The 19,469-nt window shown below is 35.5% G+C and overlaps 1 protein-coding gene across 5 annotated transcripts in view; it reads right to left on the minus strand.

The window, feature by feature from the left end:
• Nucleotides 1–48: 48 nt before the first annotated feature.
• The window catches only part of LOC125066493 (embryonic polarity protein dorsal), a 50,503-nt gene continuing 31,082 nt past the window's right edge, over nucleotides 49–19,469 (minus strand). For 3 of the 5 annotated variants that reach the window (XM_047674581.1, XM_047674584.1, XM_047674583.1), the window contains exons 4-13: nucleotides 15,866–16,018; nucleotides 14,700–14,884; nucleotides 9,730–9,962; nucleotides 9,434–9,589; nucleotides 8,568–8,646; nucleotides 7,075–7,149; nucleotides 3,104–3,142; nucleotides 2,868–2,956; nucleotides 2,164–2,553; nucleotides 49–1,643 (exon numbers count right to left, since the gene is read on the minus strand). In XM_047674581.1, coding sequence (XP_047530537.1) covers nucleotides 1,458–1,643; nucleotides 2,164–2,553; nucleotides 2,868–2,956; nucleotides 3,104–3,142; nucleotides 7,075–7,149; nucleotides 8,568–8,646; nucleotides 9,434–9,589; nucleotides 9,730–9,962; nucleotides 14,700–14,884; nucleotides 15,866–16,018 — 1,585 coding nt within the window. In that variant the 3' untranslated portion in view covers nucleotides 49–1,457. The other 2 variants (XM_047674582.1, XM_047674585.1) reach the window with 2 other exon arrangements.

Consider the following 19,469-nt stretch of genomic DNA (forward strand, 5'->3'; position numbering starts at 1 on the left):
AGAAACAACTCGGAGGAATGATGCGAGGAATTGATAATAAAAACACAATATTGTCAATTATTTAATTTTAAAGATGACAACATTTTTTCTTAACACATTAAATGCGAACTTATATTATTGCACGTTAAAAAATCTACTGTGATGTGTGGCAAAAATAAAACCAAAAAATGGAAGTAATGTCGTAAGTATATCACAATCACCTGAAGGGTTGTCTTCAGTTGCTATTTATGGTATATATATATGTATGTTGTGATGTTTTATTTCATTGAAGCCTGCCTACTAATAAACGATAAGCGGACAATAACGGTTTTAATTAAAAAAATACATGACCAGAAGCTGAGGGAAATTTGTTAAAAATATTTTACAATTCATAAACACTTCAATATTTGGTAACAATTCATAGTTTTTTATCAAATAACCTTATTTGCTACACTTAACTCAACAAACTATAACAAAAATAAACAGTAAATTATATCTCATAAAATTCACAAAAATAGCAATCTCTTTAAACGTCAGCAAATACAATAAGAAAGATACATTGAAATTTAATCAATAAAAATTTCGATTGGCTTTAGAGGTTCATTTTTTTAAATATTTTATTTCTAAATTTGACGTAGTTAAGATTTCAACGCAATTGCTCCGTGATAATGTCAATGGTCTTCCCGAAACACGTCGAGTGTTCCGGGATCAGTATCCAAAATAAACTCGGATTAGTTCATATATTATGTTCACCTGATGTTGAAGAAGTAGTAATAATTTATTTCTATGCAAATAAAATGAAACAATGATCTTGCTGAGGTAAATCATTATTCAATCGAAATCATATTATTTTACAAACGTATTTGCTAATATACGGACAAAATAGCACAAGTAGTTAATAAATAAAATATTTAAAATATATATATGTATGTATACTTTTTCATAGGTTTATTATAATTCAAAGTGATTTGTCTCTTTTTTAGAAACTGTACTTTAATTTGATATGTTGTCTTTATTATTACTTTATATAACTTTTAGTTTATTGGAAGACTATATTAAGACTTAAATTTTTTTTGTTTATTTTTTTTTAATCGTTAAAAGTAATATATATATCTATTAACGAAAAACATAAATAAAGTTATTTTAAACGAAAAGTTACTATATGAGAGACATTATATTAAATTGATGCAATTTACAAACACACATAAAACGTAGCGTTTCGCCCGTCAATGTGTTTTTTGGTTAATAAAAAACATTAATTAATTAAAATTACAAAAAGACTTACTATTATGCATTTTTTGTGATACTCGTTTTTAAAATGTTTCCAGTTGAGATTTAGCGCACTTCCTTATCAAATAACAATATTTTTTTTCGCTCATTATTGTTTATCTTCAGTTGACATAAAAGTATATCCGAATAGTCATCTCTAATCCAATAGAGGCGGTATTGGAACGCTCGGCGTTAATTTGAGCGGCGCGTCAGTGCAGCAGGTCGCTGGTGGAGAGGCGGTTGAGGCTGTCGCTGAGGTCGGGCCCGCGCTCCAGCAGCGACGACAGGCCCGACAGCTCGCCCGAGTTGAGCTGCGGCATCACGTCGCCGCGGTCCAGCAGCAGCCCCGACAGCGACGCCGAGTCGCCGGCCGGCGCCGCCACCAGCTCCTGCCGAGTGCACTATACTTGCAGGCCGATCGCTTGTATCTATGTGTGCAGCCCACGGGTGCATACTTGGAGCTCTATTTCTAACAGTTCTACTGAAGTCAGGGAAGTTACCTTGTAGGTATATTGAATGTTGCAACAGCGGTGACTTCCTTTTTCTAGTACCACTTAGTTACATTAGATCTATTTTCATATTGGTAGATAAAATAAAGTTTTGAAATGAATATGGTTATTTTTATTACTAACAGTATTTAAAACGGGATATTTACCATATTTTTTATTTTTATTTGGTGGAGCTCAATATTTCGACATTATCTACGAATGTCTTGTTCGCGTGAATATTTTTGAATACTTGTTGTAATAAAATAAAGTTATTGAGTTTTCTGACTTTTGACTTGACAAACCAATGTTAGAATACATATGACTCCTTGCGTGCTGACCGCGAATGGTAACTGAACGGCGTGCTACGGTTGAATGATAAATCTCTATGAATATAAATAGCCCGTAAGAGAAATAGATAGAAAGTAACCTGTTGCTGCTGTTGCTGCTGCTGCATTAAATTAGGAGAGATATGCCCCATGCCGGGCGAGACGTGCCCCATGCTCGGCGACATCTGCCCCATGTTCGGGGACATCCCGCCGTGAGTCATCGGGGAGATCCTGCCCATGGACGGCATCACTTGTCCCATCGGGGACATTTGCATGTTGGGGGACATGGGTGGCATCGATTGCATATTCGGCGAGAGGGTTTGCAAATTCGGCTGAATGTTCTGAAGATTAGTCATTTGTAAGTTGGGCGACATGTTCGGCGAATGCGACTGCATGCTGGAGGACAGCTGCACGTAGCTAGGGCTCCACTGCATGTCCTGCCCGTAGCTCACGTGACTGGGCCCAGCGATGGACATCCCTTGCATACCCCACTGCGGACAAAGCAATATAAAACTTGTAATTATGCATTCTTCTGACCAATTTTGGTTACGTTTATCATTCTCAAGGAAAATTAGAAAAAGTAGAAGTTTTAAAAGAGCGACTTTGTATTCCGCACACAAGTACGCAACTCTCTATAAGTTCGCACCGCAGCACAAGACATCCAGACATCTACGGATAAGATATCAATAGTAACATAAAATAACTTTTTACTGACTCGATTTGGGATTTAATGATTTGATATGGAAGATCTGCGGCCTTATAAACTACGGCCGTTAGACGGTTACTGTATTAATTTTAAAATGACCTGATAGGGGTTTTCTTGAATTTGTTCATTTTCGTAGGGCGGCGAGAACACTCTCAGCGGACTGTTCATTTGGTGTGGTGGAGTTTTATCTGTTAAAAAAAATGTCTATTAGTAATAAAATACGACTTGCGTATTGATCCACATGTTGTAGGCAAAGCCTTAATAAAAAAAAAACTTTAAGTCTTAATATTTGAATGTCATGTTTAAATATATTTACAGACATCATAAACACTCACCTCTTGGCTCCGACTTGATGTGTTGGTCGTTTCCGTATCCTGAAAAATATAAAACTTTAGTGAACTCTGTTTATATAATAACAAAAAATAATATATATAAGAAACTAAAAGCCTAATCGTCCCTCACAAATCTACGGTCATACGGAAGGAGCGATATTATTGCAATTGTCACATATAGTAACATATTCATTAGACACATATTTCTCAGTTGTGACCGCAGCTTTACAAGAACGCTTCGGCTTGTTAGCTAAAGCTTGGTTCATACAGGACACTGCAATGCATGTTATTTTGCGATGTTCTATATCAACTTATTTTTTTAAATTATTATATTGCAATATAACGTGCAGTACAATGCCACGTGGTCCCAGTCTTGTGAAACAAATATCAATTTTAATACCATTGCAATAATTACAACATAAGAAAAACAAAAAAATATAAAGCACACTAAAGCAAATAAACTTAATAAAAAATTCAAGATGGCTGACGAGATCTTGAACAAAAACAAATGTAAAAGTGAAATTAATGATTTCAAAACAATATAGAAATAATGATTCCACGAGCACATTTACAATATTTAAATCAATTAATTTATAAAAACATGCAAAAATAAAAAATAATGCTAATATGCATATGTGTGTTAAGAGAAAACATCAAACTCCAAACGAGAAAGCCTACGAAACCAACTCGAACAAAAAATACGGGACGAACAAAAATCGCAAATTCGTAGTATGGTCCATGCAGCAGTATTTTCGGCACAGAAGCGAAGCTACTCTGCGCAGCGTGCGAAAGTTGAACTTCATTTCATTTGCTTCTTCGACAAGTGTATAAGCTTCTTTCGATCGTATTATTTTATTACATTTGGTACAACATTTTTATTTACTATGAATAAGATCAACATATATCAATGGACAATTTTTAACTAACAATCATAATAACAAAAAATGGGCACTTAATATATTTTTTTCAATATTGTACAAAATGTAATAAAATAGTAGTTATGTGTAATGCCGTCTATTTTTTTAAATGAATAAACACTAGCTCAGAAATAAACATCGACACCCAAACGCACATCCATGCATAGAAATATAACGGTACCTTGTTGAATATCTTAGGTGCTTTTTCTAGGACAACGAGAAAAAACATCATCTTGTTCTTAATTTTATTAGCAATATAATATAAATTTCACGCATCCAAGCTATGCTTTTTTATATCTTTTCCGTTATAAATGTGTACAAAAATCTTAATATTTCAATCGCAAAATTTAAATATTTTTACATAATGTGATTGAAATCATTTAACGTCATAATATTATTTATCAAATTTTTAAATATACATTTGTAAATTCATCTAAAGCGTTACAATTATTTCGTACATTTTCAATGCGATATGTATCTGTTTAATTAAAATTATAAAAACAAGACATTTGAAAAATTGTTAAATATAATAATTTTATATTATTTTTTTTTTAATAAAAGCTGCTCCACATGGGGTCAGTTACAGTGAAGTATAAATCTCAGATTATAAAAAAAAAACAACTGGGAATTTGTATTCGCTTTTTTGCTTCATTATGATGTTCCGAGCTTATAGCTTTTGTTTTATAATCCAAAATAAAACGTAATAAATAAAAACAATTTAGTGTCACCTGGACCATTTCTTATAAATAGTATTAAAGTGTTGCCCTCCATAGATCGTAGTGTTAGAGGCCAGTAAGCATAAGGCCAGTTTATAGAATATTTATATTATATAAAAATATGATTGTATAATTAATAATTAATTAAATTAATTAATTATTAATTTTAATTTAACTTACTCTGGGATCAAATTGTTGTATAGATCAATTAAAGAGCAGATTTTTATATCTTTTCACATCATTAATTACGGTAAAAAATAATCTGTGTATATTAGTTTTTATTATAAAACATACATTTCGATCCCAATAGTAAGCAAATAAACATACTACGCTGATACATAACAAAAAACTTCAATATTTAATCTTTTTTCAATCTGTATTGAAATTTAATTTATTTTTAAAAATTCAAATTAGACAATATTTAAATGCAGATGTTAAAACAATTTCTATATAAATAAAACTGATTAAAATTCAATTCAATATATATTAAAATATAATTAATACGGTGAAATTAGATATATTCAATTTTTTTTACTGGTAATTTTTAAAAATTATTTAAGATATGTTAACAAAATTACTCCTATGATCAAACATGACTATGACTTAGAAAAAAATTAAAACTTCTATGTAACATAATATAGAAAAATGCACACGAATACTCTAAGTTGTTGTGGAAATTACACAAGAATTAAAATAAATCATACAAAAATTGTTATTTGAAGAAACAATTCGTAACAAACACTCGTAAATCAAATTAATTGACATTTAAATGACACATATTCACATTAGCATATTTTTCATTAGTTTTATATAACCTTGGAGAAATGCCATGCTATTCATAGCGTTCTCAGGTTGCTTTTAGATATATTTTCTTCTTTATAAGTTTCAACTAAAATACTATTACGATTGTTAATCATATTTCCCACTAATACACATTGTACAGCGAGTGTGACTTACGTATAGATTTATCTCTTTCTGTTATCTGTGATTTGATATTCGATTGACAAATACAATACAATGTTTATTAGTAAGACCGTTAGGCTGTAAATATGAAGGTGAGTGAGAAGCAACGAATGGTTTATCCTACTTTTACGCCTCAACGCCTCAACTAACCGTCATGTCTGTGCACACAGGTAGTTTAAATTCACAAACAGACAAAATTTAATTTTGAGATATAAATAAGCACCAATTTATTAATTATGTTAATTAAAAACAAGATCTAACATAAAAGCCTAAGGTAAAAAAGTATCTACCCTAAAACTCGCTTAAACATCCGAAATTCAACGATAAATAAAAGTAAAAAGAAACATTTTAACAAATCAACGATTAAATTATCTAATTTCATTAGCTTAATTTTGCTACATTATAAATATTTAAAAATTAATTATAAATATCGCTATCTAAAGAGCTTTGATATATCGCTATTGTTGATACAAACGACCACATGTAAAAATTATGTTACAATTACATAAAGTCGTATGTTACAATTTTTTTTTTAAATGAGTTTATTGCCTTGAAAGACCTGTCAGTTACCATGGCAATAGTAGTGAAAAAAATATGAATATTACACAACCCATGCAGATAAAAATGTGTTTGAAAATGACCACAGCCCCATTCGGCTCTCGCACGCACACTCTTGCAGCGATACACTTGCGCATGCGCGAGCGAGCGACGAGCGACGAGCGACGAGCGGCAGTGTGCGAGCGAGAGGGGAATAGAGCCTACGACATTAGCAGTCACATTGTAATCCTAAAGCCTATCTGTTATAGAGCGCGAATAAATTATACACTGAGAGCAGGCTTTCAGTAATAAAAAGGTACAACGCTACACCTTTGCACCATTTTTAAGGAAATCAACAGTTTTTATGCTCTATTAAAAGTACTGTTTTAACATACAACCTTTGTACTGAAAGTGTATTATTATTATTTTTTTATTTAAATGAAGCCCATTGTAGTCAAAGAACACATTTTGCTGCACATAATTATATAATAATTTATACTTATAATGTAAATGAGTTAAACTTGAGGTCCATTTCGATCAAATTTGTACAAATATATATTATTTATTTTAATTGCTAACGCGCGAAAATATTTATGTAGTTTTGTTTTTGTACAAAAGTGATTGGAGAAGACTTCTCGATTATGTTTGTACCGGTTACACGCTCCACCATCACCAGTAAGCTAAAACGTGTACTATAAACCACCACCATTAAGCAACGCTGGACTTGAAATGTGAACCCACAACCGGATATAGATAATCTTTCCCGATATTTTTTTTAGGTTAAAATTATCCCATATATTTGTTTCCAATATATAAATTTGTATGATATCAACAAACTTACTGTCTTGCTCGTAAGTCTGATGCGCGACAGACGGCGATAACGTCTTCAATCTCTTATGCTTTAAATAACTCGTATCTAGAAAACATTGCAAAAATGTTATTTTCTTTCAATAGTAAAAGATTACATGTCACATGGTATTTTAAAATTTCAATCGACACAATAACAGAGCTGTGAGAGTAATGCGACCGACGAGACGACGGGGAAGTATTTCAGAAATACCAAAGAGAGGCTCTGGCGGGGCTAGACCACGACACGCATGGCCGAGGGCGCGGGGCCCGGAGAGGGGGGAGGGCGTCAGTTCCGGGGGGCGGCGTCGACGGGCGAGTAGTAGCAGCTGGAGTCGTCGAACTCGGAGGCGGTGGCGTGCGGCGCCACGGCCATGTACAGCGCGTAGTGCTCGGCCTCCGTCAGGTCCAGGTCGTCCTGCAGGCGGCGGAAGGCGCTCGCGTCCAGCGCCAGCACGCTCTCGGCCACCAGGATCTTGCCGTCGGGCGGCAGGTCGGGCGGCCGGTCGGGCGCGTCGGCCGCGTCGGGCGCGTCGGGCGCCTCGGAGCGCGCGTCGCCGTGCAGCGAGATGTGCGTGACGCTGTCGGCGGCGGCCAGCGACGCGTGCGAGGCGAGGTGGGGCGGCGGGCGCAGGGCCGACACGCTGCTGACGGAGCGGCCCACGGGCCGGCCGCGGCGCGGGCCGTCCGAGCGCACGCTGGGCGCCGGCGACTTCTCCCTGCGCCGGAACAGGCGCGACAGGAACGAGCGCTTCTTGGGCGCCGGCGGCAGCGCGGGCTCCGAGCGCGCCGGCGCCAGCTCGCCGCGCGACAGCGGCAGCTGCCTGCCGGGCTTGAGGATGCTGTTGACGGACGTCTGGCTGGCCTTGAAGCCGTCGGCCTTGCGCACGCGCTTGGGCGGCAGCGGCGGCGCGCGTTCCTCCTCGGTGTCGCGCTTGAGGGCCGTGAACTCTATGATCGGGCCGCGGTACGTCTGCACCTGCACGTCCTCGTAGGGCGCCGCCTCCGGCTCGGCGATCGGGACCGGGTTCCTGAAGGCGAGCTGCAGGCTGGTGTACGTGCCCGTGTCGTCGAACTCGTCGACGTCGGTCTCGTCGTTGAGGATCGTGACGTTTTCGAGTCGAGTTCGGTTCTCCGAGTATATCTCGTCCAATTCCGCGACCTGATCGAGGAGGTCGTTCAGACTCTTCTCGTTGGTGTCGACCGCCATGCCGTCGTCGGCGTCGACGGCCGTGACGCCGTTCGCGTCTACCGCTGTGGCGTCGTCGGCGTCGACCACCATGATGTCGACGGATTCGACCTCGACGGGGTTTTCGACGTCGGTCAGTTCGACTGTTGGGGGATCCGGGGAGTCGCTGGTGGAGGATACGAGATCCTGCTTTTCGGGGGGGTTATTGTTATTTCCGTCGGTGGGCTGTATGGGGGAGGTGGGTTCGGTCAAAAGAAGAGAAAATACACTGAGATCCGGGAGGGGTTTTCTCGCAGTACCTTGGTATTCGGGGATGTATTCGAAGGGTACGGCGTTGCTTCTTGCGTTGTCTGATGTCCTCTTCAGCTGCAGGTACACCTGGAAACAATTATGTCTTTGTTAACAGTTGTTGTAATTTGTATATTTGTCTATACATTGTTATATTCACTTTAAGGGCTTTTCTTTGAATGCTATAAACTGTTTCTTATAGCAAAAAAGTAGCTGATTGAAATTGCTTCATTGAAAAAAAATGTTTATTTTTTTTTTTATTTTAGTATTCTCTTAAGGCTCTCGAATTGTTATTAACGAATACTCTACTCATTGACACGTAATATGATGTAAAAGGAAACGGTATCATTTGCATATATCTGATATGTATATAAATAGCTTCTCAATGAGAGATACGATCTGATTCCGACGTGAGTTGAACGGAATAGTACGAATACGATTGATGCATTGGATGATCTGACACTGTTGGAGAATCGCCAATGGTCAAACGGATCATTACTGTAATGAGCTTTTTATGGAAATGTAATAAACGGGAAATGAAGAACAGGCATTTTGGGTCAGCTTCCGGAATGTTTAGATTTTTGATTAATTGAAGTTAAGCAAACTGACTGTTCGTCTGCAAATGTCCACTGCTTGAATACCGTTTTGAGAAAAAGCTTTGGAGCATATTCCAACAAGCTAAGAGCGAGTGGGAGTGGGAACCGCAATTTATATCGTTCTTCTGATTGGAGTAGAATGTTATAAGACATTTAAAATATGTTAATAAGACATTTAGTTCAATCAGCAGTACTTAGCCAAAAAGTAGAGCAGTTCGACGATTAAGTACGAGTAGCAAGCTGATGGAAGGTACGATCACGTTGTCGCCGCTACCCCTCACCTGCACATGTCGCCGCTCGCTGGGGTCGCGGTAGGGCGGCGTGTGGAAGGCGATGGCGACCTGCCTGTGCACGAGCACGATGTTGGCGCTCTCCTCCCACACCACGTGCTCGCCCTCCTTCTGGAAGAACACCACGGCGATGTCCTCACGCGTCACCTGCAACACAAGCAACGGTTATGTTCCGCGTCTTGCCGCACCTAGAGAAATATCTTGATCTCGTCGCCTATGCTGTAGATGAGTCTATTTCGAAATCTTACAATCTATAAAATACTCTAATTTAGATCACAATAACTAACCTTTTCACAGAGAAGTATCAGTTCGGTTCCTCCTTTATGGAAATCGGAGCACTGACTGAGCCGCATGATGACGAGATCACTCATAGCCTTCTTGTCGTAGATGACATCTGAGACCACGGGAGGCAGCGAGAGTCGTATCTTCCCGGTCCTTTCATCGTGGATGAAGACTTGGAAGCAAAGTCTCACTGCATTCAGGTCGATGCTTTGTGGTTGATTCCGGTGGTTGTAGCCCGCTAGTGAAGGATACGACGATAAGATACTTGCTTCAATTTATTAGAAATACATAGTACTCTCTATTGGACCTATGGGCCTGAAATACCTAACATTTTGCAGAACATACTTCTATTGAAAATTAGTAAATTAATTCAATAATATATTATTAATACAATTTCATTACAATATTAGGTACCTATATAGTTGATTATATAATCTTACTAATATATATTAAGAGTATATATATAGTAAGTAAACGAATTTCAAAAATTTGGCGCACTTTCGACCGAATCACTATCAGACTACCTACCTATACTAACATGGCGTACTTTCTATTGTATGGTATTGTATATACAGATGTATAATCAGTATACAGGTTTGGTAGCAATTTATATTAAAAAAATGCTCTATAGCAAATCCGATTTGGAAAATTTGGACTTCGAACTGAAAATATTTCTTAGCGAATTCTTAAATTATAAAAATAGACCTGTGTTCCAAATATCAACTTTCTTGACTTAGTAATATTAGGTGTGTGTTGATAGTTAGTCCGAAGAAACAGTTTTATAAGTATAATATTGAACTGTATTTCTAATAGGTACCAGACCTATTAGAAATACAGTTCAAGTGGCCACAAGACTGCAACGATACGGCTCATTCTATGGAAACAAATTGAATTGAACGTTTAGAAAAGGTACTTGAACAAAACATTAGTTATAAGCACTTGAACCAGATGGCCCAGAAGCTAAACGTAAAGCATGGAAACGAAGAAAGCGGGTTCAAACTCAATAAACATTGAGTTTTCATGTGCAAGTAGTCTGAATTCCTGTTAATTTCGTGTCTAGCGTGGTTTAATAACCTCGAACCATCTCCTCAAGAGAGGAGGGTTTTTTCCCCAAAGGGATATTAGCAAATACTTATAGGGTAAAAGTTTTAAATGTCAATACTCGCAAACAGAAGACAATAAATTTAAATGGACGATATCAAAAATATACCATAATTTATATATAAAAAATAAATTAAGTCGTAAACAAATTAATTTCATTATTTAGCAATTGTTTATTATTGAATTAATCTTTTGTGTACTTGGTGTATTGTTTTCAATTAAAAACTTCATTGGTTTTTATATTTGTTGTATACTTTCAACATATTATACCTATTGTTGGTTTTCTAAAATATAAACAAGTAAATAAAATGTTAAAATATTAATATTTAATGTTTACTTCTTAGTATGACTAGAGAGCGCAGACAAGTATAGATATACATAGATTTTTTTTTAATATAGACTGCGATCGCTGAATATTTGGTTTGTTAACGGTTCCGTGTATTAACTACCTCAGCGATCATCGTGAAATTTCGCATACACGTTGACACGGACTCAAAAAAGAGCAAAGGGTACCTAACATCTACCTAGACACTAAACAAATCCGCGGGCGAAACTAGTAGACTATACGTGGACTTTTCGCAGCGATGTAACCTATACAAATAGCAGAGCCCACAAGATGACCGTGTTACGGATTCGGATATTTCGAGCGAGCTATTTTCGCGCCTCTAGCAACGCCCCGAGCGACGATCGGTTTCGTAACGTTTTAACTGAACTCTTATACATCGCGTATTAACGGTTAAGATTTATAGGCTCGTGTTAATTAGGTATTCGCTCCACGTATTCGCCATCTGTATTTCATCTCTGCTAATGTTATAAAAGAATAACAATATTTCATTGGAGGAAGTACCACCGTAATGATATTATAGAGCTTAATGATTTTTACTGTTATGGTATCACGTGGGTCTGAGCCGAAGTTAATAAAAAAGCCACAGGCTTTTTTATGTATATAGCACGACTTTAACCTGGCGCTGAAAACGTCGTTTTGGTGCAAAAATCATGTATCATACTACCACATCCATTTAAGATAGGAGATCTTTGCAAAATAGTGGGGAATTTACAGGCTGACACGTTTTCAATATGAGTATTTTATAAAAATACCTTCATACATACGTCATTCAAGTATTCTCTTTCAAGCATTTTTGAATCATTAATATACAGAATTTAAGAAAAATGTAAAACTACCACTGGCTTGGAATAAAAACGCCACCTAAACATCAACAAATACGAGCTCCACGGTTTTTACCATCCATATTGATCTAATATTGGGTCATATGCATTATATATTAATGATTTTGAATACAAGATTTAAATGTATCACTAGGTAAGTTAAAATGTTGATGCCCGATAGAATACGATAAGTGTGTTAGCTAAATATCATAAACTATTTATTGTCTTTATTTCTTAACAGTGTAATAATAGCATAAATCTATACTAAATGATGAGTACTAACTCGTCACAAACACCCAACGCAATACACTTAATACTCCACTCGTAAATCTAATACTAATCTACAATGCATGTCTGTTCGTATAAATAGTTACGGTGTTATAGTTCGTAAATAAAAAACAGCGCGTGTAACTTATTTAGTGTTGATAGAAATCAAAGCTATATTATATAGCACATTCTCACGGCGTCTCAAAGAAAATTCTAACCTTTTTTATTGTATGACATAAATTTTGACGTACACACTATTAATAGAAGGAAAAATCGTGAACCTTTGATACCCGACTATGTGAGTTCTTCTTTCGTGGAACAATGTACCTACACGTCTTTACAAATAGTTCCAAAAAAAAGTTCTAATAATTCAAAATATCAATTAAGAACAAAAGTTCTTTAATCACATTAAAGAACGTTTGTGTTTGTGTGTGTGGAATCTTGGGAATCGCAGGATCATCTCCAAGTAAACATACATTTTCTAAGTAAACACAATCACTGAAATTGCTTCGCTGACTCGTCTAATAGATTTTTGACAATCAATAAAGAATTTCAAAATATTAAATTATGTTTTACAATTTTCCCTGTACTTTTCAACAGGACTCCAAACGTTCTCTAAATAATTTGCAATTATTACGTCACGGCGAGCGATCGTTTTAAAGTTCGATAACAAATGACTACCAGCACCGAGTTATTCTTATGGCAACAATTTAACTACAGTTTATATTTTATATCAAAAAGCCATAACTGTTTATTTCAGGGAGCAATACAGAAGACTGAGCCGCCACAATGTAGCAGCCACATGGACGTCCTTGTCGAAAATAGAGGTGAACTCAAACAATAGGATTTGACGCCAATGTTAGTGTTTCCGTGGTCAACGTTTTAGCTACTAGTTTCATATTGATTTTCTTGATTGTAAATATTTTAGTTTACTGCCAAAGTTTGGAGCAATTGTATTTATTTTCATTTCATATATGTAGGCGTCTGGCTAATAGGCCAGGTGGTGGTACAGAGTCACCACCGCCCATAGACACTGGCCCTGTAAGAAATATACCCATCCCTTACATTTCCAATGGGCCATAAACTTTAGGAGCTAAGATGTCCCATGTGGCTGTAAGCTGGCTCACCCGCCCTTCAAATCGGAACTCAATAATATTACGTATTACTGTTTGGCGGTGGATTATATGAATCGATAGTACCTATCAAAATGGACTTACACAAAGCCCAACCGCCAAATGAAACAGCATTGTTTAAAATAAACAAAATATTCTTCTCTATTACTTTGGTCATCTGAGTATTATATGGGAAGCTGACACATTAACCGTACCATATTAGGAACTACAGTAACAACCAGTTATCTCCCAATGCCGGGCAAGTGTTCCTCTTAAGGAAAACGTTCGGAGAGTATTCCACCACTCCATACAAGCCGGCAGAACAAGCCTGTTAGTAAATAATGATAAAATGAAAATATTCTGAGTAAAATTCCGTAATAGTCTTTTAGTTGGCAGTCGTCCATAGCGTTTACCGTTTTAAATTAACAATATATCGGAATTAGCGATCGCAATACTTCCTGCATTAAAACACATGTTATGTTATGATTGATGGCTTTTATTGTAGTACGACCATGACTTTGTTGTTGTAAATCTTTTTTTTATGAAATCAGTAGACGAACGAGTAATTGGGCCACCTGATGGTAAGTGGTCACCGCCGACCATTGACAATGGTGCTGTAAGAAATATTAACCATTCCTTACATCACCAATGCGCCACCAACTTTGTGCCTGTAGTTACATTGGCTCACTCACATTTCAAACTGGAACACAATTGTACTACTGCTGTAGCTGTAGTACTGCTGTTTGGCGGTAGAATATCTGATGAGTAGGTGATACCTACCCAGACCGGCTTGCACAAAGCCCTACCACCAAGTATATAATCATGTTTTTTTATAATAATTCGCACTCAAGTGGTCCTTGAAAAGTATTTGTGATAGAGCATGAAGAGTTTGGTTTGGGACATCTCGTGGCCCGAGGTCCCGGGTCAGAAATAAGTATCTCACGTTCCGGGACTCGCTGATTGATATTCGAGACTTGTTTGACTAAATCATACCATAATTATGTTATTTACAAAATTTTATATATTATTTAAATATGTTTCAGTGCTCGAAACATTGCCTACAATTTTAATCTCACGGCCATTACTTCGATCTTCGGGCACACTAAATATTAGTGTATACTTCAATGTCAGAAGCAGTAATATATACGGAACCTTCGATTTGCGATTGCGACTTAATTAATACAACTGTTTATGTTGATCTCGACCAATGATGTCATATCAATTCAAGGTTAAACTTGTTTATTTATATTTACTGTGACAATTTTGTTATGGACATAGTAAGTGTTTGTTCGCTTAACTTCGATGTACGTTTTAAGCACAGTACTCACTTCTGAAGGGATCCACTCGGAGCCTCTCTCTAGTCTTGAGCGCGTCTGCGATGTCTTTCCGCTTGACGCACTGTATGCCGAGGTTGCTGAAGGAGACCTGCGGGTTCTCCTCGTTGATTGTCGTTTTGACGGTGCAAACTCCATTCTCGCATCGCTCCCGACCAACCAAGTTGTGGGGATGCGGTCTGGAGATAAAAATAAGATCTAATGTTTTTGTTAACCAATGTTAAATTAACTCATTATTTTTGGGTATTCTCTGCCAATATATGTTGTTACGAGAGACGTAAAAATAAACCGTTGTTGAACTTTCTGCATTTTGATAAGTGTTAGGTTACACAGCACATATTCCTCCATCGATACTAATTAATTCATTTTTATTGTCAACTGAATATTATTTATACGTGTGACGTGTTATCAAACAGCACATTTGGACGTTGACATAAAAAAACTAGTAGGAAGTAAATTCTAATTTATCACATTTAATATTGTTTTAATGGTGTTGAATGGCGACGCAAAAAATTCACGAAACGATGTTCGTGCAATAACAATATTTATGTGTCTCTTTATATGTTTATATAATGATATAGTATTAATATATAATTATCAGATTTTTTATCATACTTCATAGATATACATTATTCATTAAATATTACGTTCCAAATATAATAATATTTATATTGTTCAAAACAAACACAGAATATGAAGATATTTAGTTGGAAATCAAAATTTATAAAATTAAATTAAAATATTTTTGTCATAATTTTTAATGAATTAATTAATTTTTTTTTTCAATTATTCGACACAAAAAAGATACGTCCTGCACAAAGATGTCTTCTAATAACACGAATTTCAAAAAGTATCCCTAAAATAGCACAAACGGTAAGGGATGAATGAGTCACTGACGAGATGTAATGTATTCGTTACGTGGGCGTTACGTTGCCGAGTAGTGGGGTGAGCGTGAGTCACTGTTACGTTCGGAAACTTCAACGTTTAATGTTCACCGAAAACGAACTTCCATTCATAAACTAACCTCGTAATTAAATGCTATTTTAGTTTATCATTGAAGACTATCATATTTTTATATTTAGATAACTCAAACAATATTTAAACATTAACACAGTATATTAAAAAAAAAAAAATTTTCTACACACAACAAATACACTTACTTGTAGGGCTCCTCTCTCGTGACGCAGGACACGACGACGATAGCCGGTCCTTTGTGTCCACATATCTCTATCGTGGGGTAAGTTTTCCTCTCCGGCGTGCTGTTCACGCCAGGAATCGAACCAGCTGACCGGCCCTCACATTCGTATCGGAACCTGAGAAACATGTTACATACGTCAGCAATAATATTAAAATTATTAAATAATAATGTATATATTTTTATTCACATTATATACATCATATCGATTGGAATATAAGGGCAATTATTTGATATATCCAGATTTGTAGTTATTATATGTTACCAATTTGAGTACATATATTTATCACTAAATAAATATTTATATAATATTTATTAAGGGGCAGGCGCCTATTGATTTGTGGAAATATTAATTTATTCTTCACACTTTCCAAGTCTATGCACAAGTGCTCTTTTTTTGTTCACTCTTATAATAAGATGAGCAAAAAATTGTACATATATAATAAGATACCGGGAAATATAATCAATTTACCATTTACAACATTTATAAAGTTTATTAGGAGTTAATTAATTAATTAATCTAATTATTAATTAAAAGATTAGTTTTAGAAAAAACAGCATTGTAAATCTGTTTATTTGAAAAGAGCAATCATGCGAGTTTCTTGCAGTTTCTTCTCGCTGGAGGTTGCTTTCGGTGGTAGTGTTTTAATATTGACGATTCAACAACGCTTCATTGCATGCGTTCTAATTACTTGAACATCTCAGATCATCTCAGCTAGATAGAAGGCTTTTGGAGAAATTAAGTGTCAAGGTACAAATTTAGAAAACGCATAAACCCTATATACGTTCAAATAAAAAGCAATAAGTTTTATTCAGTGGCTGATAACATTTGCCTTTGATAGAAGTTTCAATTAAACGCGCCGTGGTTCACATTAGGTCAAATAAAATAGACACAAAATTGATACCCATTGCGGTATAATAATACACTACCGTATTTTTTTAAGCAAAATGTATTCACGCGAACGTGCACTCTATACCGATATACACAATGTCTATAATTGCGTAGTAAACAGTTCATTATCGGCAATCGTCTATACATACTATAACAGGAAAACAATGTCAATTACTCGTGTGACTTGGTATAATGCCACTCTAAGTACATGCAGCTGGCTTATTTTTTATATATTTTATTTCCTAAGTTTTTCCTCTATTTAGTTCACACTGTAGCAAAAAATATATAGATTCATGAATGAGAATAATTGTGCATGTTTGAGTGAAGTTACAGTGCGCATGTCTTGCGATTAGAAATGATTAAGCCCTTGATGTTAGAATTAAAATGGCAACGATCGCTTTTGTCTCTTACAGCCTTTTGTTCTGATATATTCATTAAATAAACTACTTTTGACCAAAGACATTGTAGCATGTATTGAATTCTATTACATATATATGTGTGATACTTGGAAGATGTGACCGTGTAAGGTCCTAGGTTGAAAAGTACATATATTTTATTTTTGATAAAGCGCTTACAGTTCAGCTCAATCCTTTATCAAAAAGTACTATTAACGAGGCTTCATACTCAGAGTGCTGCCAATCTTTGTTCAAGAGTCTTAGGTAGTGGCTATTTGCTGTTACACTTACCACCAACATTTATAGATTCGGAGTCAAGATTCGAGGGAAGTCCCCGTCATTTTACCTAGAAATTCGTCGTGAAGGTCACAAAGCTGTAGTACCTACATTAATTAGTTTCTAATACTGTCAATACAAGTAATCGTATAAATATAACTTATTTATCTGAGATCGGCAGAGAAATCTTAAGATTTGAGTCGGGAAGATCCTAAATATTATGACAGAAATAACAAGGCCAAAAAAAATTATGTAGATAAATGAACATCAAAAAACGAATACATTTTATTTTTACACCACTTAAGATTAGAAGAAGAAAATGATTTTATCTTATAAAATTCACGAACGAATCTCATATGTTAGTTTTGGTCAAAATATCATCTGTTGTGGTAATTCTGCACGAGAGAAACCATCCGCACGTATTTAATAGAGTACAAGTGTGTATTCAAGAGTAAAGTCGACACTTGTTTCTTTGACATTTAAAAAAAATCCGCTGAGTTTATTTCGCCGGTTCTTCTCAGTCTGAGGTGTTAATTTCCGAACCATTGGTAGATTTTTGACTATCAATGGGTAAGTGAAACACTTCTATATTGAATAAAGATTTTTGACTTTGAATTCAATTAAGTACTATGGAGAATGTTTGCTGATTGATTTGAAAACGAAGAAATGTATATTAGTAATTCAATATAAGTACATATTAATTTTTCAAAATTATATCTATGTGCCGCCATGGCTCTTGAATGAGATATACCTATATTCAACAAATGATAGACATGTTTAGACAATTTTTAAATTTGATTTCAAAAAGAAATTGATAAAAAATTAATACAATAATAAGATTACAGCAAAATTTAATATAATTATATCGTAACATGTCTTTTGCATGTTTATTAAATCAATAAAAAATGAACACTTGTCCACGCGTGGAGTGAATGAACGGCAGCAGTGACGTAGCGTCTGACGCGTGCCTAAATCGGTCTAACCCTAGCACGTCGCCTGCGTCATTGCGATCCGCTGACAGACACACAATATGAATCGCCAGAGTTTTCAGATAAAACTATCTTTATAATGATGTAATTAAATTAAATGTAATATACATGACGGTAGACCTATTTAATAATTGAAGAACCATCATACAATAGTTTTCGAATAAGTCAATCAGATTAGATCCGATATGATACGGAAGCTGTAACGAGATGTTTTTCAAGAATAAAATAGAGAGTTTGTTATGATTATTTTATTAAGATTTAATATATATAAATATATTATTGATTTACGTAATTCTATACCAATCGGAAATAAATCAGTGGTTGGAACGCGTGTGATAGATAGTTGTATAAAATTATCAATATAATTAATTATTGTGACTTAATATTATTAAAATTATATTATTTTTATATTTTTAATATTATATTTAAAAAACGTAATATGACAACTTTGACACTTAATTTTTGTATAAATACCCCTTGTAAGTATTTTACCGGTCTCTTTTGGTGGCGATCTGAAGTGTCAACATCTACGAGATACGTAATGTATTTTTATTTTTGCTAGTGTTAGTAAATTATTATTTTAAAATATTTGTGTATAAAAATGATACTAATATTTCCCTATAATGTTATTTTGTGTGTTAAAAATTGAATAAACAGAATATTTCATAAATATGAAATATGTAACATTTGTCATTGGTTTCATTTGTTTTTTGATTTTGATAATATTTAAAATCAAGCTATTTTTCTAACAGTTTGAGTAATAAAACTTATTAATATTATGTAAATAAAGTTTCCTTTTATAGCTCTAATTCAATAAAATCTCACATCAGAAGTGGGATCCTGTCCACTGCTATAATATTAATTTCAATGTTGTTTTTAGGATGGACTCTGGTTTACAAGACCTTGTTAAGGCCATTAAAGATGCTGTTTCTGGAAATCGGCGAGGAGGAGACGATGTCGCGTTGCCGGTTTTCGACCCATCTACAAGCGACCTGGGAGCAGAGTCTTGGTGCAACA

This window comes from Vanessa atalanta, chromosome 9 (genome assembly GCF_905147765.1).
Source record: "Vanessa atalanta chromosome 9, ilVanAtal1.2, whole genome shotgun sequence".
NCBI lineage: Eukaryota > Metazoa > Arthropoda > Insecta > Lepidoptera > Nymphalidae > Vanessa > Vanessa atalanta.